At 50.3% G+C, this 16,488-nt stretch overlaps 1 protein-coding gene across 4 annotated transcripts in view; it reads right to left on the reverse strand.

Moving 5' to 3' along the window:
* RICTOR (RPTOR independent companion of MTOR complex 2) overlaps positions 1-16,488 on the reverse strand; it is a 1,453,900-nt gene that overhangs the window by 1,259,318 nt on the left and 178,094 nt on the right. For all 4 annotated transcript variants that reach the window (XM_085631131.1, XM_085631133.1, XM_085631132.1 and 1 more), the window contains exons 12-13: positions 3,023-3,110; positions 2,285-2,375 (exon numbers count right to left, since the gene is read on the reverse strand). In XM_085631131.1, coding sequence (XP_085487257.1) covers positions 2,285-2,375; positions 3,023-3,110 — 179 coding nt within the window. The remainder of the gene's footprint in view (positions 1-2,284; positions 2,376-3,022; positions 3,111-16,488) is intronic.

Here is a 16,488-nt window from a genome sequence, read left to right on the forward strand (position 1 = left end):
CGTCGTCCTGAGTCCGACGATGACCGTCCATGGCTCCGTGATCTTCTCCTCCTGAGAGAGCGGGAGAGCGACCTCTTCAGCTTCGGTCTGCCCGCCGGTCTAGCCGGTCCCAGCGACCGCGGGCGTCGTGGCTTCGGGGTCCCCTGCGGCGGAGTCGGGTACCTCGGAAGGGAAACCGACCGCGGGGGAACCGCCGGCAACCCCAATGGAGTGCGTGGCAACGACCGAGGTGGGGGCGGCGGAGGCAGTGTCCGCGGCTGTGGAGGCGGTGGTGATGGTGGAGGTGGTGGTGGTGGCGGCGGTGGTGTTGGCGGTGGTGGTGGGAGAAGAGGCGGTGACGTAGGCATCCGAGGAGGCGTATACACCACAGAGTACACCGATCCCGATGACTCTCTCTCCCTCGACGGCGACCTTCGCCTCGACGGCGATCTTCGTCTCGACGGCGATCTTAGTCTCGACGGCGATCTTCTTGACCTCGAGCGTCCCGACGTCGATCTCCTCTTCGACGGCGACGTCGACCGTCTCCTCTTCACCGACGGCGAACGGCGATCTCCCCTCGACGGCGAGCGCCGACGCCGGGTCCGATCTCGACGCAGACTGCTGGACGGCGCCGTAGACGGCGTCGTCGCCGAAGATGCAGATGTAGTCGACGGCGGCCTATTCAGGTCCCTCGACGACGACCGTCGACGCCGCTTCTCCCCAGAGCCCTGGGGAGACGGCGAACAGATGGTGGTCATCCTCCTCGACGTCGCCGTCGACGCCCTCGACGTCGACGGGGAGTGGGAGCGCTTACTGGTCTTCCTGCCCCTGGGGAGCCCCCCAGAGGCCTCAGTATGGGCCAAATCAGCCCCTCCAGACCCACCTGGTGCCTTCAGCCTTCTCTCCTCCAGGACTTGAAGCCTGATTTTCATTCTGTCCCTCAGGGTCCTGGCTGAGAACGAGTGGCAGATATCACAGTCTTCAGGCACGTGGGACTGGGGAAGGCAACCTATACACACCTCGTGTGGATCAGTTTTAGCCTTCTTTCTACCACATTTCGGGCACTTGTCGAAACAGCCAGGCATGTTGACAGTACCAGCTACTAAGCACTTGAAAAAGTGACAAAAATTGACAAAAACTACAATAAACCCTTGAAAAGGGGAGAGCTCAATGCTCCAGGGTCCTGCTAGCAGGAGCAGGAAAAAAGAACTGAAAGTAAATGGGTCCTGCTGGGCATTCTGGGATACTGGGGAAAGTTCTGGAAAGTTTTCTTAAAGGCACAGTATCCTGTTCTAAGCCACATAATGGCAGCCTATGGGGCTTGTCTGTCCATTCCTTTCTCTCTATCATTCCAGAGGCTTTTGCTGGTAGAGGCAGGGTTTTTTTCTATGTGGAGAAAAACTAGACAGGCAGTGCTGTTTGTGGATGTTGGTGGAATTCTAGTTGAAGTACTGGACAGTGTAGCCTGTGGGTATAGGCTGCATTATCTGTCTTTAAATTAAATTCTCTCTTAAAGGTGGATGCAGGTCTGCATGATTTGTCACCTTTAGAGATTCTTTTTTATTGCTCCGGGGTCAACGCACATGGGCGGGACTATTCACTAGATTATGACTATACACAGAGATCCCCTACTACAGAATGTGTCTGCCCAGCCAATGACAAAGCGATTAGGAACAAATGCAATTACAAACCAGCAACTTCTCTCTGATATCAAGCACACGTGCGCCTTTCTGGGTTCAGCTAATGCAAACTCACAAACTTTGGGAGATTAAAGGTCACTCAGTGGTCACAGACCCTCTCCGTATTTCAATCACTCAACATGGTGTTGCTTTGTTATCAAGTTGTGATTGATGTTTGCTTACTTAGGGAACAAAACCACATCAGTAATGAGCTACTGGGGGTGGTTGATGGTTTGCAGTTTTCAGCCCAGAAGTTAAGAAGGAATGTGATCACTAAGCAGGCAAGATACTGGTTTAGGACTCTAAATAACCAGTGACACAATCTTATTCCAAGTCTAGCTTGCCATCCAGATTTTCTCATTCCATCAACAGCATCAGCAATATCCGAACAAACATTTTCTAAGAATGTTGATGTTTTTTTATCAAATGCTGTGTTTTAAGTTGGAGGACCCAGAGTTTGAGGTAATTTTGTTTGTATAACACATGACACCTAACTACATCTCAATAAAAAACACAATGAAAATAAATACTAATAGTAAGAAATACTATATCACCTACATAAGTTCTTCTTGGCACATATTTCATTAGTGGAAAAGGCGGAGAGTGCCCCACAATTTAAGCCTTACCTTGAACGTGCACGATGGGGAAGAATCGAATTAGCCTCAGTAGCTACAAACCCATCAGAGAGCCTCCAAGTGTCTTGAAACCGACTTGGATCTACAGAAAAACAGTAGAACAATAAGAATTAAGATATGGTTATTAACACTGACTGCCTAGGTGTTACTGCATTTCTGAACCAGACACTTTCTGCAACAGGAGGTGAAAGGAGAAGGTAAGAAAGGGAAAAGGAAGGAGAGGGAAAGGGATGAGGAGGAATCACAGAAAAATTGAGTTACGGCCAATCCATGTACTATGTTTACTAAGATTCCCTGCCTGATGGTATGGAAGAATTCAAGCCTGTGCACTATGGAATAGTCAATGCCAGAGAAAGTGTTGTGCAATTTAGTGAGGTAAAAACAGAACTCCACTGTGAAGGGGAAAAGGGTATTAGTGCTACAATGCTATATAGACATCACAGAGACGCAAAAGAAACAGAAGGCATGGAGGAATGTTGGAGTTTGGGAACCGCTCAAAGGCATGGGCTACAGGAAGAGCCCTGTAACAAGAGGCGGAAGAACGACAATTTTCATATGTTGGATTTCTTCTTTTAAAAAAGGAAAAACTTTGCCATCACAACTGGGAAAAGGAAGGAGAACATATCAAGTTGAAGGCCAGCATGACAAACAAGAATAGGGAAGTCGTTTAATCACGAACATAGTAATCACGAACATAGAACTTCTATTGCTTAAACTTTGACTACCTACCTACGCTGAGAAGCCCTTCTATGAAGTCCTCAGTCACAGCAGGGAGAGGAAGTCGGAAAATGTCATAGAGAACTTCAAGGAGACCTCTCTAAACAGTAGTATAAAAAATACTCACTTTAGAGCACAATACAAATGCACTGCACAATATGAAAATAAAACAATATGAATAACAGAGAGCTATTGCAGAGTTTAGAACACATTCAACATTTCAAGAACCTGCCTGTGTACCTATTTGTAAGCAGCAACTGCATGCTCATTACTGATTGCCAATATTTATATATGAATGAAAGTGCAACATGTTACTATCACAAGCAATGAACTGAGGAAGGGTTATTCGAAATTCTGAACTGCTAAATTTCAAAAACATTACCCACAAATGTTGTTAAATTCACTTAGTGCATCTTGCATTAAAACTGAATGTACTGACTGAGAATAAAGTGACTTGCACAATAAATGTACTGCTCGAAGCAGCCACCAGAGGACACAAACTGTGCAAAATTTCACTTGTATGAAATTCATCGTAATTTTGTAAATTAATGAAATATGGAAATGTCCTAAACGTCACAAGCCTAATACAAATTCGCATGGGCCTAATTAAGACCTGTTTAAAAAACAAATAAACGTGTTTTTTCTCACGGATTTATAACCCAGCAAGACCGAAATGGCTACTTACTTACTGGTCATAGTTTTGCAGCTTGGGAGTATTATTGGGATTCACATGGAGTGCATTATTCCACTATCTAATGGCTGGGTCCGGAATAATCTCCTTGGAGTCTATCTTCTTGGTTTTCTACTTTTTTTTTCTGGGCGTCAGACCATTTGGATTTAAACCCCTGCTTGTGCAGCATTAGACACTTACCCCAGGAAATCCCTCTACGCTGTCACGATCATCAGATACTTTAAAAAAAAATCTTTTACGCTTGTCTGTTGGGTTGCATTTGTACATACACCTCTATTGTTGGAGGTGGATGGATTGTATATGAACCCAGAAAATTCTTCAAGATGAAAAACTACTCATACCGTTAATTAACAACTTTGTTTTGCGGCATGAATCTATTCTGGATTCACATGCTGTGCATCGATTACAGAGCTGTTTTTTCTCCTGTGAGTAGGCTGGGTCGTTAGGGTGTGTTTACAAACAAATGTTTCAGTACTCTTTATCCTGCTTCTGTCTCGCTATTGAGATAAATTTCCACATAGTAATGTTTCATGAAGGTATGTACCGATGACCATGTAGCAGCTGCACAAATGTCTCCCAGTGCTACACTGCCTAGGAAGGAGAGTGTTGCTCATTTTGTTCCTTGTTGAATGCGCTTTTGGCCTTTCTGCAAGGGTGACTCCTTCTGCCTTGTGACAATACTGTATTGTTTACATTATCCATCTTGCATTGAAGCAACGATATATCTGTAAGAGACATTAGTTAGTGATCGATTCCTTACCTTAGAATATTCCCCAGGCGTCAGTCTGGATCCGGAAATTTTTCTGCTTTGCAGTACCCCTGCGTGCCAGTAGGTGGCCCCGCGTGGCGCCGCACCCGTCACGGGCATCGTGCGCGCCGGGACGATGTCTCGGAGGCTACTTAGGCGCCACCCATGCGCGCTGTCAGTTCTGTACACAACTTTCCGCGCCGAATCGCAGAGTCATGCGAGAAACTGATCTTTGGTGCATAAAACTAGGGCCCTAAAAGGGGATGACCTTAACCCTAGTAATCAGTTCGCAGAACGTGGAGGATGGGTGGGGCGGTAAGGAATCTGTCACTAACTTATGTCTCTTACAGATATATCGTTACACAAGTAGTAACTTGTACATCTGAAAGAGACATGTTAGTGATAGATTCCTTACCTTAGAATAGATACCCCAGCAATACCAGCCCCGGTGGTGGGTCTGCGAACGTCTTTACACCAGAAAGTCACGGAGCACAGAACGGCCAAAGAAGCCGTCTCTCCGGACCTGACTGTCAAGGCAGTAGTGCTTGGTAAACGTGTGCAGCGAGGCCCACGTAGCTGCCTGACAAATATCCTGCAAGGGGACACCGCGTCCCAAGGCAGTAGTGGCTGCAGTTGCCCTGGTCGACTGGGTACGCAGTACCACAGGAGGCTCCTTCTTGGCCAAAGAGTAACAGGCTTTGATGCACAGAACGACCCAGCGGGATATGGTCCGTTTGTGCACCGCCCACCCTCTTTTGGTGCCCACGTAGCCAACAAAGAGCTGATCATCCACCCGGAACTGCTGTGTACGCTGCAGATAGAATGCGAGCGTACGTTTTGGGTCCAGACGGTGGAGTCGCTCCTCTTCCCTTGAAGGATGCGGAGGCGGAAAAAAGGTGGGCAAAGTGATGGTCTGCCCGATGTGGAAGAGCGTGACAACCTTTGGCAAGAAAGAAGGACGTGTCCTCAGAACCACCTTGTCCAGATGAACAGAAAGGAAAGGAGGTTTGGAAGAAAGATCCTGGAGCGCACTCACTCTCCTGGCAGAGGTGATAGCTGCCAGGAAAGCCGTCTTGAGTAAGAAGACGTAAGGGACAGTTAGGAAGGGGCTCAATCCGAAAAGTCAAGACAAGATTCAAGACCCACTGAGGCATTATGAAGGGCACAGGTGGGAACGTACGTGTAATGCCCTAAAGAAAACGGTTAACAACTGGGGACTTAAAAAGAGAAGGCTGATCTGGAAGCCGTAGAAAGGCAGACATGACCGAAAGATAACCTTTAAGAGTGCCCAGATCAGAGCCCTGCTGGGCCAAAGAGAGAAGGATCCACAGTCTTAGCTATGCACCATGCCACAAATCTGTTCCACCTACAGGCGTATACCATTTTAGTGGAGGGACGAATGGCTGCCAGGATGACATCACAGACTTCGGGGGGAAGATCAAAAGGTGTCAACTGTCGCTGCTCAATCTCCAAGCATAGCGGTGGAGGCTGGACAGGTACGGGTGGATGACCGTCCCCTGCTGCTGCGACAGAAGATCCTCCCAATGAGGCAGACGGATCGGGGGATCGATGCTCATACTGAGTAGCTCAGGATACCATACTCTTCAAGCTCAGTCCGGAGCCACAAGAATAACTTGGGCCCCGTTGCGCCTGATCTTCTTTAGCACTCTGGGCAGAAGTGGTATAGGCGGAAAGGGGTACAACAGACCGCAGCGCCACTCGAGACGAAAAGCGTCTCAGAGCGAGTGCCGCCTTGGAAATTCCAACGCGCAGAACTGATGACAGTACGCGTTCTCTTCGGTGGCGAATAGATCTAACCAAGGCTCTCCCCATCGCAGAAAGAGACCTTGCGCCACGTCCAAGTTCAGACGCCACTCATGATCCACCATGCACTGACACCCCTGACCTGCACACATGAGCTGCGACCACCGCCATCACCTTCGTGAACACCCGAGGAGCGCTGGTAAGGCCGAAGGGGAGCACGGCAAACTGAAAATGCTCCTGGCCTACCGTGAACCGCAGGCAACGCCGGTGGGCCGGCAGGACGGGAATGTAAAAATAAGCGTCCTGCAAGTCCAACGCATCCATCCAGTCTCCAGGGTCCAGGGCAGACGGGACCTGAGCCAGAGTCATCATCTTGAACTTCTCCTTCCGGAGGAAGCGATTGACGTCTCGGAGGTCCAAGATGGGGCGCAGGCCCCCCTTGTCCTTCTTGGGGACCAGGAAGTAGTGGGAATAGCAACCACTCCCTACTTACTGATCGGGAACGTACTCAATGGCCCCCTTAGCCAGGAGGGCCGTAACTTCCTGACGGAGAAGAGCCTAATGATCCCCCGATATGCGGTGGTACCGAGGTGGCATGGCTGGAGGGGAGGACAGAAAGAGGAGCGAGTAACCTTGGCAGATTATCTGCAGCACCCACTTGTTCGACGTAATCTTGCTGCAGTGGTGGAGGTGGAGGTGAACCCTGCCACCTACTAGCGTGGGGTGCCCCCTGAAGCTCAAGTTAGGAAGGTTTCGAGGCGGAAGCGGACTGCCCCGCATGCTGGTTACTAGACCCGCCCCTGCGGAACACACGCCCGCGGCCCCGCTGAGGCTGGTTCTGCACAGGCTTGCTGGAAGAGCGCGCCTGGGTACCCCTGCCGTGGCCACGAAAGGAACGAAACCCCGTCGTGGCAGGACCCAAAGACTTGGCCGTGGCACGAGAGTCTTTAAAGCGCTCCAGGGCATTGTCAGCCTTATCACCAAAGAGGCAGGAGCCATGGAAGGGCTCTGGACATCGGGCGAGAAGCCAGTGGAACGCAACCAGGCGTGGCACCGCAACGCCACCGTCGTGGAAATCGCCCTGACCAACGAATCGGCGGTGTCCAAACCACACCTGATGGCAAACTTTGCCGCATCCTTGCCCTCCGCAATTGCTTGGGAAAGGGCAGCCTGGACCTCCTCAGAGCACTGAATCAGAACCTTTGTCACCGAATCCCACACTGCGTGGGAGTAACGCCCCAATAAGCAGGCAGTATAAACCGATCTCAACCCCAAACTGGCTGAGGAGAACAACCTCTTGCCATATTGGTCCAGCCTCTTAAGAGTCCTTATCCGGCGGAGCGGAGGGAAAGGCACTCTGTGATGTCGAGGCCTGAATGACCAGGCTCTCAGGTGTGGGGTGAGTGGTCGAGCGACGTTCTTATCCACCGGCGCCCCCGAGGCCGGCCGCAACCAAGTACCCAAGAGGACTTTGGTAAGGGCCTCATTCAAAGGGAGCATTGGCTCCAACGACGTAGACGCCGTCTGGAGCACCTCCGCAAGGAGGTTGGTCTTAAGGGCCACCGTAGGGAGGTCTAGGTGGAGAGTCTCCGCGGCTTGACTCAGCACCATGGTGTAGGAAGCGCCCTCCTCCATAGTAGGCAGAGGCGAGGCAAACCCCGGGCCAGAAGACACATCAAGTTCACCTGCATCTTGAAGGTCATCCACCCAATCCTGCTCGGAGTCACACTACCGCGGAAGGGGGTCCTCTGAGCCGTCGCAGTCCTCATCCGGCTCCGGGGTAGAAGGAGCCGGTCGCGACGGTGGGCGGGACCGGAGCTGGAGAGGGGGCCAGCTGCGCCGGGAGCGGCGCCGAACTGGAGCCGCATCCCAATGAGGATCCCAGGTCGGAACGAAATGGTCCGAGAACCTAGGCAGGGGCGGGATAAACAGCACCCAGTGTGGCACCTGTGGCGGAGCCAGGGACGGCGCTGGGGCCGGAGCCAAGGGAAGCGCCAGGGCCGGAGCCAGCGGCGTTGCACCTTGTGGCACCGGGGCCAGAGCCACGGGCACTGGATCCAGTGGCTCCGGGTCAACGGGATCTGGACGCGGGGCCCGCAGGCGCACCATTGGGAGCCCGAGGCCTAAACAGGTGGTCAAAAGGCAGCAAGAAACTCTTACCGTTGTTTCGGAGTCGCCGATGGACACGGGTATAGCGGGTAGGCCACGGGACTCCCAAGCTCCAGAGGAGCCACAGGGGCAGAGCCCCTGTCCCACACGTCCGCCTCCGGGGAGTGACGGGGGGACGTCGGAGAGCGAGCACGCTTCTTCGACGACTTCTTATGGCATCGCTTACCGGAATCTGAAGGTGAAGACTTAGAGTCCGAGGAGTGACGGCTGCAGTCCAGCGAGCGGTCCCGCGAACGGCCCCTAGACCCGGAGCAGCGGTGATTGGAGTGCCAGACAGCCAGCAACTTCCGGCGCCGCTCCCGTAATGCCTTCGGGGCCATGGCACGGCAGTACTGACAATCCCGGGAGTCATGGTCGTTCTCCAGTAGAGGCAGACATCATGGGGGTCCATAGACATATTACAGTGGCACGACCCGCAAGACTTAAGCCAGGCATCCCTATGTGCACCAGGAGACAAAAGTCTCAAAAAAGTGGTCAAAAAATGACCGAGGTACGTGCTCAATCCGGATCTGCGATTTCGGCACGGAAAAAGAAAGAACTGACGTCAGCGTGCATGGATGGCGCCTAAGTAGCCTCTGTGACGTCGTCCCGGCGCGCACGACGCCAGTGACAAGCGTGGAGCCGCAAGGCACCACCTACTGGTGTGCAGGGGTACTGCTAAGCAGAAAAACTTTCCGGATCCAGACTGACGCCTGGGGAATATTCTAAGGTAAGGAATCTATCACTAACGTGTCTCTTTCAGATTCCTTTGGTTACTTGGAGTCCCTTTCCAGTGTGTGAGAAGAACACAAAGAACTGTTCTCCTTTCCTGATGTCTTTTTTTCTTTCCATTTAATGTATTATTGCCCTTCGGACATCTATCTTGTGCAATGCTCTCTCTGCTAGTGTTTTAGGCTGTTGAAAAAAGGCCGGTAGATGGATAACTTGGTTGACATGGAAATTTGATGCCACCTTAGGTATGAAACTTCGGTTTGTCCTCATTACCACTTTATCTCTATGCATCCGTAGGTAGTGCTCCTGAGTGGGGAACGCTTGTATTTCACTGACTCTCCTTAGAGAGGTTATAGTGATAAGGACAGCTGTTTTGAGGGTTAGAAACCTAAGTAATGCATTCGACATTGGTTCAAAGGGTGAGGTCATTAGCAGGGAGAGTACTGCATTCAGATTCCATGTAGGCATTGGCAGGCTTCAGGGGAGCTACCTTTTAGGCACCTTCTAGGAAGTGCTATAGCACTAGTTGTAGGAAAGTAAGTTTCTGTCGCAGTAACCCCCCACTTTTTGCCAGACTGCTGATGCACTTTTTCTTGGTGTGCCCTGGGTCCCTGCCAATAAGGTTCCCAGGGCCTGTGTTCTTTCCCCAAAACTAACCCAATTGGCATCTCTGGCCACAGGTCAGGCCCTGGTAAATGGTACCATAGGTACCCAGGGAACTGTGACCAAGGAAGACCCCCAAGGGCTGCAGCACCCTTAGAAGCCCTGTACCTTTACACAGACACACTGCCTTTGAAGGCTGCGTGTTTTGGTGCAGAGTCGACATGGCACACATCCCTGTGTGGCATATCTACAACCCACTGCCCTAGCATAGATCAGTCACCCCTCTAGGTGGGTGCCCTATGCCAGTGGTGAGGGTAGAGGTGCATGAGCCCTGTACTTCTACAGTGTCTAAGTCCATTCTTAGGCATTGTAAGTGCAGTGCTGCCTATTAAGAGTATATGGTGCTGGGAAGCTTGTCATCACGAACTCCACAGCACCATAATGGCTACACTGAAAACTGAAGTTTGGTATCAAACTTCTCAGCTCATTAAACTTACACTGATGCCAGTGTGGGATTTAATGAAAAATGCACACAGAGGGCATCTCAGAGATGCTCCCTGAAAAAGGACCAGCCTCTGGTGGGTTCCCTGACTGGTACACACCAGCCTGCCACCACGAGACATGTTTCTGGACCCCTTGGGTGGGAGCCTACGCTCCCTGAGCCCAGAAACAAAGCCTTTCCTGGGCAGAGGTGTTCACACCTCGCCCAGGCCAGGAAGAGCCATCTGTGGCAAGGGAGCTTCAAAGGCCTGGCAGCACTCCCCAATCAGGACTAGGGATTGTGCTCACTCCCCCACGTGGGGTGAGTACACCAAGGGTGTAGTCGCCCCAAGGTCAATAGTCCATTGGCTACTGACCATAAGACCCCTAAAACGCCCCTAAATACAGTATTTAGGGGGCAGCGCTGAACCAAGAAGGGAGATCCAACCTACCTATAAGAAGAAAAGAAGAAGGGCGAAGAGCCGTGCAGAGCGAACAAGAGGACGACGCCCAGTGACTTGGCCCCAGTCCTACACGCCTGTCTCCCCTCGAACCTGCTCCTGCGAAATCCCGGCGTGTCCTGCAGCCCGCAACATCACAAACCCCGGAGGGCCTGCCTGCCTTCCCTTCCCAGACTGTTTCTCCCATGAACACCGGACGTGTTTAAACTGCAGATTCTGGTGCCAGCCAGAGACCACAAATCCAGCCCACTCTGCACCCACTGAACCCGGCCCAAGCGGAAAAACACCACGAAGAGGACCCCCTGGCGATCCTGACCCGAGATCCGGCGACCCCTGACCTGCCTGAAGCCTCCAGACGATGCCTGCAGCCTCAATCCAGAGGACCCCCCCTCGAAGTGGTGGTCTCACCCAGAAAATCCTCGTCCCCGAGCCTGCAGTGCTTCTTTGTCCCGGAGGTTCTCCATTGAAAACAACAGGGCACCCTACCTCAAAACAGCACCCTGCACCCGGCCGCCCTAGTGCCGCTGAGGATGCACCTTCGGTGCTACTTTGGTCCCTAAATTGCCCTGAGCTTATCCCTAGGAGCTTTGCTCCCACAACCCAGTGGTCTGCTTACCAGCAGCCACCAACCGGAGGCCCCCTATCCCCCATTGGATAACATTGGGCCTCAACACTCTGCACCCGGCCGCCCTAGTGCCGCTGAGGATGCAACAAGAGTGCATCACTGACCCTGGGGGACCCCTGAGTTTAACCCCAGAACCTTAACTCCCACAGCCGTTTACTTACCTGTGAACCGGTAACCTGTTTTTCTTCCATGGGATAACATTGACACTTTTTCTCCAAAAAGTTTCAAAGTGTGGAGTTTTGAAACCTAAAAATATTCTTTAAAAATCGCACAAATAACCATAACGTGTTTACTTACCTGTTTGCAGGAAATGTCCCAGTGTTGACTCTAGGTATCCAGCACTGAGTTAGAAATGTAACGTGAAAAGTAACTTACCTGCAATTTATTGTCGAAGCACATTCATTTCAATGTAATGCTCCAAAAAGTTTCTAAGTGTGGAGTTTTGAAAACTGAAAATATTCTTTAAAAATCATGCGAATAACCAAAACGGAATTACTTACCTGTTTCTAGGAAATGTCCCAGTGCTGAATCTAGGTATTTGCTAAGTGTTGCATACTACTGCTTCCCTGTAAATCAAACAACATACAATTTCTATTGCATTTTCAAACTCTTCTATATCCAGCAACTTATTACTGAAAAGTATTTAATGCTTACCTGTACCAGGCTTGCTTGGTTCTAAAAGGAATATGCTACTTACCAGTATGCATCTGTTCTTGGCATGTAGAGCTGCAGTGTCACACACTGAGGATAAGATCGCCATCTGGTGTTGGGCTCGGATGATTGCAGGTTGTTGTCGTCTTTGGAAGAAGCCTTTGGTCACGAGGTTGGTGACTCCTCCCCTGGACAACAGTGCGCATGGGCATCCACTCCATCGTCAGATTGTTTTTTCGCCATGAAGGGAAAAGATGGAGTGTAAAAGGATGTCCATGTGTAATGTCTAAGTAAGACAGATGCTGGAACAGATACAGGTCCCGGGGAGGCGGGCGGGCGTGTGTGACTCTGCAGCTCTACATGCCAAGAACAGATGCATACTGGTAAGTAGCATATTCCGTTCGAGGCATATGAGCTGCAGATCACACACTGAGGATAGATTGTATAGCAGTGCTTCCCCTTAGCGGTGGTCGCCTGTATCCGTTGCAGCAGTTTGAAATAAAGTTTTTAGGACAGCCTGGCCCACTGAGGCCTGTTGTTTGGCTTGCACATCAACACAGTAGTGTTTAGTGAAGGTATACGTGGTAGACCACGTGGCTGCATTGCAAATGTCTTCTAGGGGAATGTTACCTAAGAAGGCCATAGAAGCCCCTATTTTACGCGTGGAGTGCGCCCTAGGGGGAACTGTAAGTGTACGTTTAGCCTTTTGGTAGCATATTTGGATGCATTTAACTATCCACCGGGCTATACCGGATTTGGAGATGGGATTGCCTTTATGTGGTGGTGCGAAAGCAACAAAGAGTTGTTTTGTCTTTCGAAAAGGTTTCGTCCTGTCGATGTAATAAAGCAAGGCTCTTTTGACATCTAAGGTGTGTAGGGCCCTTTCAGCTACGGAGTCTGGGTTTGGGAAAAAGACTGGTAGCTCTACTGATTGGTTAAGGTGGAAAGGGGAAATCACTTTTGGGAGAAATTTAGGGTTTGTCCTAAGAACCACTTTGTTACGGTGTAGTTGTAAGAAAGGTTCCTCTAGTGTAAGGGCTTGTATTTCACTTGCTCTTCGTAGGGAAGTGATTGCGATAAGGAAAGCTACCTTCCATGTTAGGAATTGTAATTCACATTTGTGTATAGGTTCAAATGGGGGACCCATAAGTCTTGTTAGAACCACATTGAGATTCCACACTGGGGAAGGTGGTAATCTTGGGGGAAGAATTCTTTTGAGACCTTCCATAAACGCTTTGATGGCTGGTACCTTAAAAAGGGACAGGTGTTGCCTATTTTGCAAGTAGGCTGTTAAGGCTGCTAGGTGTAAACGTATAGAGGAATACGCTAGATTGCATCTTTGCAAGTGTAGTAGATAGCAAATGATGTTTTGGATGGAAGCATCCAATGGATGTATGTCATTATTAGCGCAGTAGATGGCAAATCGTTTCCATTTCGCGGCATAACACGCTCTAGTAGTAGGTCGTCTGGCTTCCTTTATGATATTCATACAGTCTGGAGGGAGATTGAGGTATCCGAACTCTAAGACCTCAGGAGCCAGATCGCTAGGTTCAGTGTTTGAGGATCTGGGTGTCTGATTTCTCCATGGTTCTGGGTTAATAGATCCGGGGAGAGGCGTAGCCTTTGATGTGGAACTAAAGATAGTTCCAGAAGTGTGGTGAACCACGGTTGACGTGCCCAAGTGGGAGCTACTAGTATTAGTGTTAGCGACTGTTGTTTCAGTTTGCGTACCACAAATGGAACTAGTGGGAGAGGCGGAAAAGCGTACGCAAATCTGCCTGACCAGTTCATCCATAGGGCATTGCCCTTCGACTGTGGGTGTGGAAACCTGGCGGCGAAGGTTGGGCATTTTGTGTTTTCGGGAGTGGCGAACAGGTCTATGTCTGGTTGTCCCCATTTTTGGAAGAAGGGGAGTAGAACCTTGGGGTGTAATTCCCATTCGTGGATCTGCTGTGTGTGGCGACTCAGGAGGTCGGCCACCTGATTGTGGATCCCTGGGAGATGTTCTGCTAACAGGTAGATGTTTTGGGGAATTGCCCATCTCCAGATTTGCTGTGCCAGTTGGGACAGTTGGAGAGAATGTGTCCCTCCCTGTTTCTGTATATAATACATTGTCGTCATGTTGTCTGTGCGTATGAGGACAGTTTTGTTCTTTAGGTGTACCTGAAAGGATTTGAGTGCTAGGAACACTGCTAAGAGTTCCAGGTGGTTGATGTGGAGCAGTTTTTGTTGGCTGGTCCACCTGCCCTGAGTGGTATGGTGAAGGAGGTGGGCTCCCCACCCCGTGAGAGATGCGTCGGTAGTTAGCACAACTTGTGGAAGAGGCTCTAAGAACGGTCGCCCTTTGGACAGGTTGATGGTGTTCCATCATTTCAGTGAGCGAAGTGAGCGACTGTCCACCAACACCAGATCGGTAAGTTGTCCGTGAGCTTGGTTCCACTGTTGTGCTAGACATTCCTGTAAGGGACGCATTTGAAGTCGTGCGTGTGGGACTATGGAGATGCATGACGCCATCATGCCTAGGAGCTGCATGAACACTCTTGCTGGAAGAGATGGATGAGTTTGAAATTGAGAGATGAGATTTTGTATACTGGCTATCCTGGCAGTGCTGGGATAAGCAATGGCTTTGGATGTATCTATGGTCGCTCCTAGATACTGATGTAAGTGGGAAGGTTGTAGGTGGGATTTGGGGTAGTTGATAGTGAATCCCAAATCGTGGAGAGTTTGAATCGTGCGATGAGTGTGGAGAACGCATTTCTGGTGTGTATTGGCTTTTATGAGCCAATCGTCCAGATAGGGGAAGACATGGATCTGTTGTCTTCTGAGGTGCGCTGCCACGACTGCTAGGCACTTGGTGAACACTCTGGGTGCTGTTGTTACTCCGAATGGGAGAACTGTAAATTGATAGTGTTGCCCATCTACCACAAATCGTAGATATTTTCTGTGAGCGGGATGCATAGGGATGTGAAAGTATGCGTCCTTGAGGTCTAATGTGGCAAGGAAGTCTCCCTGTTGTAAGAGTGGGAGGACTTGTTGGAGGGTGGTCATATGAAAATTATCCGAATGTATATACTGCTTTAGTAGTCTGAGATCCAGTATGGGCCTTAGTGTTTTGTCCTTCTTGGGAATGAGGAAGTATAGAGAATATACCCCTGTTCCCTGATGTTGAAGGGGGACTGGTTCTATCGCATGTTTTTGTAACAGGGATTGAACTTCTTGTTTGAGGAGAGAGAGATGATGTGAGGACATTGGACGTTGTTTGGGCGGTATGTTTGGGGGGGATTGTATGAGTTCGAGGCAGTAGCCAGACTGGATAATTTGTCTTACCCACCTGTCTGTGGTGATGGAAGTCCAGACAGGTAGGAATTGTTTGAGCCGCCCCCCGACTGGAGTGGAATGGTCTGGGGGGAGTGGTGGCAAGTCACTGTTTAGTGGCTGGGGAGGTGCGGGTGTTATTGTTGTTGCCCAGCCCTCGACCTTTGTTATTGTTTCCCCGATAACCTCCACGGAAATATCCTCTGTTAGGGGATGTTTGTCCCGAATTATTAAAGGTGGATGTGGTCTCAGTTCCCGTGTTTTTGGAGCCTTCTCTATAAAAGGAGCGACGAAAGGAACCCCGGTTTTGAGGAGACTGCAGTGCTCCCATAGACTTGGCAGTTTCATTATCCTTTTTCATCTTCTCCAATGCAGTATCCACTGCAGGGCCAAATAACTGCTTTTGGTTGAAAGGTTGAGCCAGAATTGCGGTTTGAACCTCCGGTTTAAAACAGGAAATACGGAGCCAGGCATGTCGTCTGAGTAAGACGCTAGTATTGACCGCTCTAGAAGCAGTATCTGCCGTGTCTAAGGCGCATTTAATGGAGGCATTAGATATTAATTTGCCTTCTTGGATAAGGTCAGAGGCCTGGGACTTAAAGGGTTCAGGCAGATGTTGCAGAAGGTCCTCAAGTTGCTCATAATGCGCCCTATCATACCGGGCTAACAGGGCCTGGGTATTCGCAATGCGCCAATGGTTAGCCGCCTGCGCGGCGACCCGTTTGCCTGAGGCCTCTAAAAGCTTAGACTCCTTGTCTGGGGGAGGCGTTTCTCCAGTTGTCTGTGAGTTAACGCGTTTCCTGGCATTTGATACGATCAAGGAGTCTAAAGGGAGCTGGGCCTTAATGTATGCAGGGTCTTGCAGGGCTGGTCGGTACTTTTTTTCGATGCGTGGGTTGAGAACCCTAGCTCGAACAGGGTCTTTAAAAGACTTCAGTAGCATGCTTTATAACCCCTTTGATCATGGGCAGTATGTGAACAGTTTTTTGTGACTGCTCAAAGGTATCGAGGAGAAAGTCCTCTTCAAGGGCGTCTGTGTGCATTGTGACGCCGTGGAATGTTGCTGCCCTATTTATAAGTTGGCCAAACCCTAAGTGGTCATCAGGAGGGGATGGCTTGGAGGGGTAGGTAGTGGGGTCAGGCATGTCAGGTATTGGATAAGACCAGTCATCTACGGGTGCTGTGTCTGGGAACGTAAAAGGGTCGTTTGGATCAACAGGATCATTAAATAAATCAGGGTCCGCCCCTCCCCCTAAGTCA

Source organism: Triturus cristatus, chromosome 2_1 (genome assembly GCF_964204655.1).
Source record: "Triturus cristatus chromosome 2_1, aTriCri1.1, whole genome shotgun sequence".
Lineage (NCBI taxonomy): Eukaryota > Metazoa > Chordata > Amphibia > Caudata > Salamandridae > Triturus > Triturus cristatus.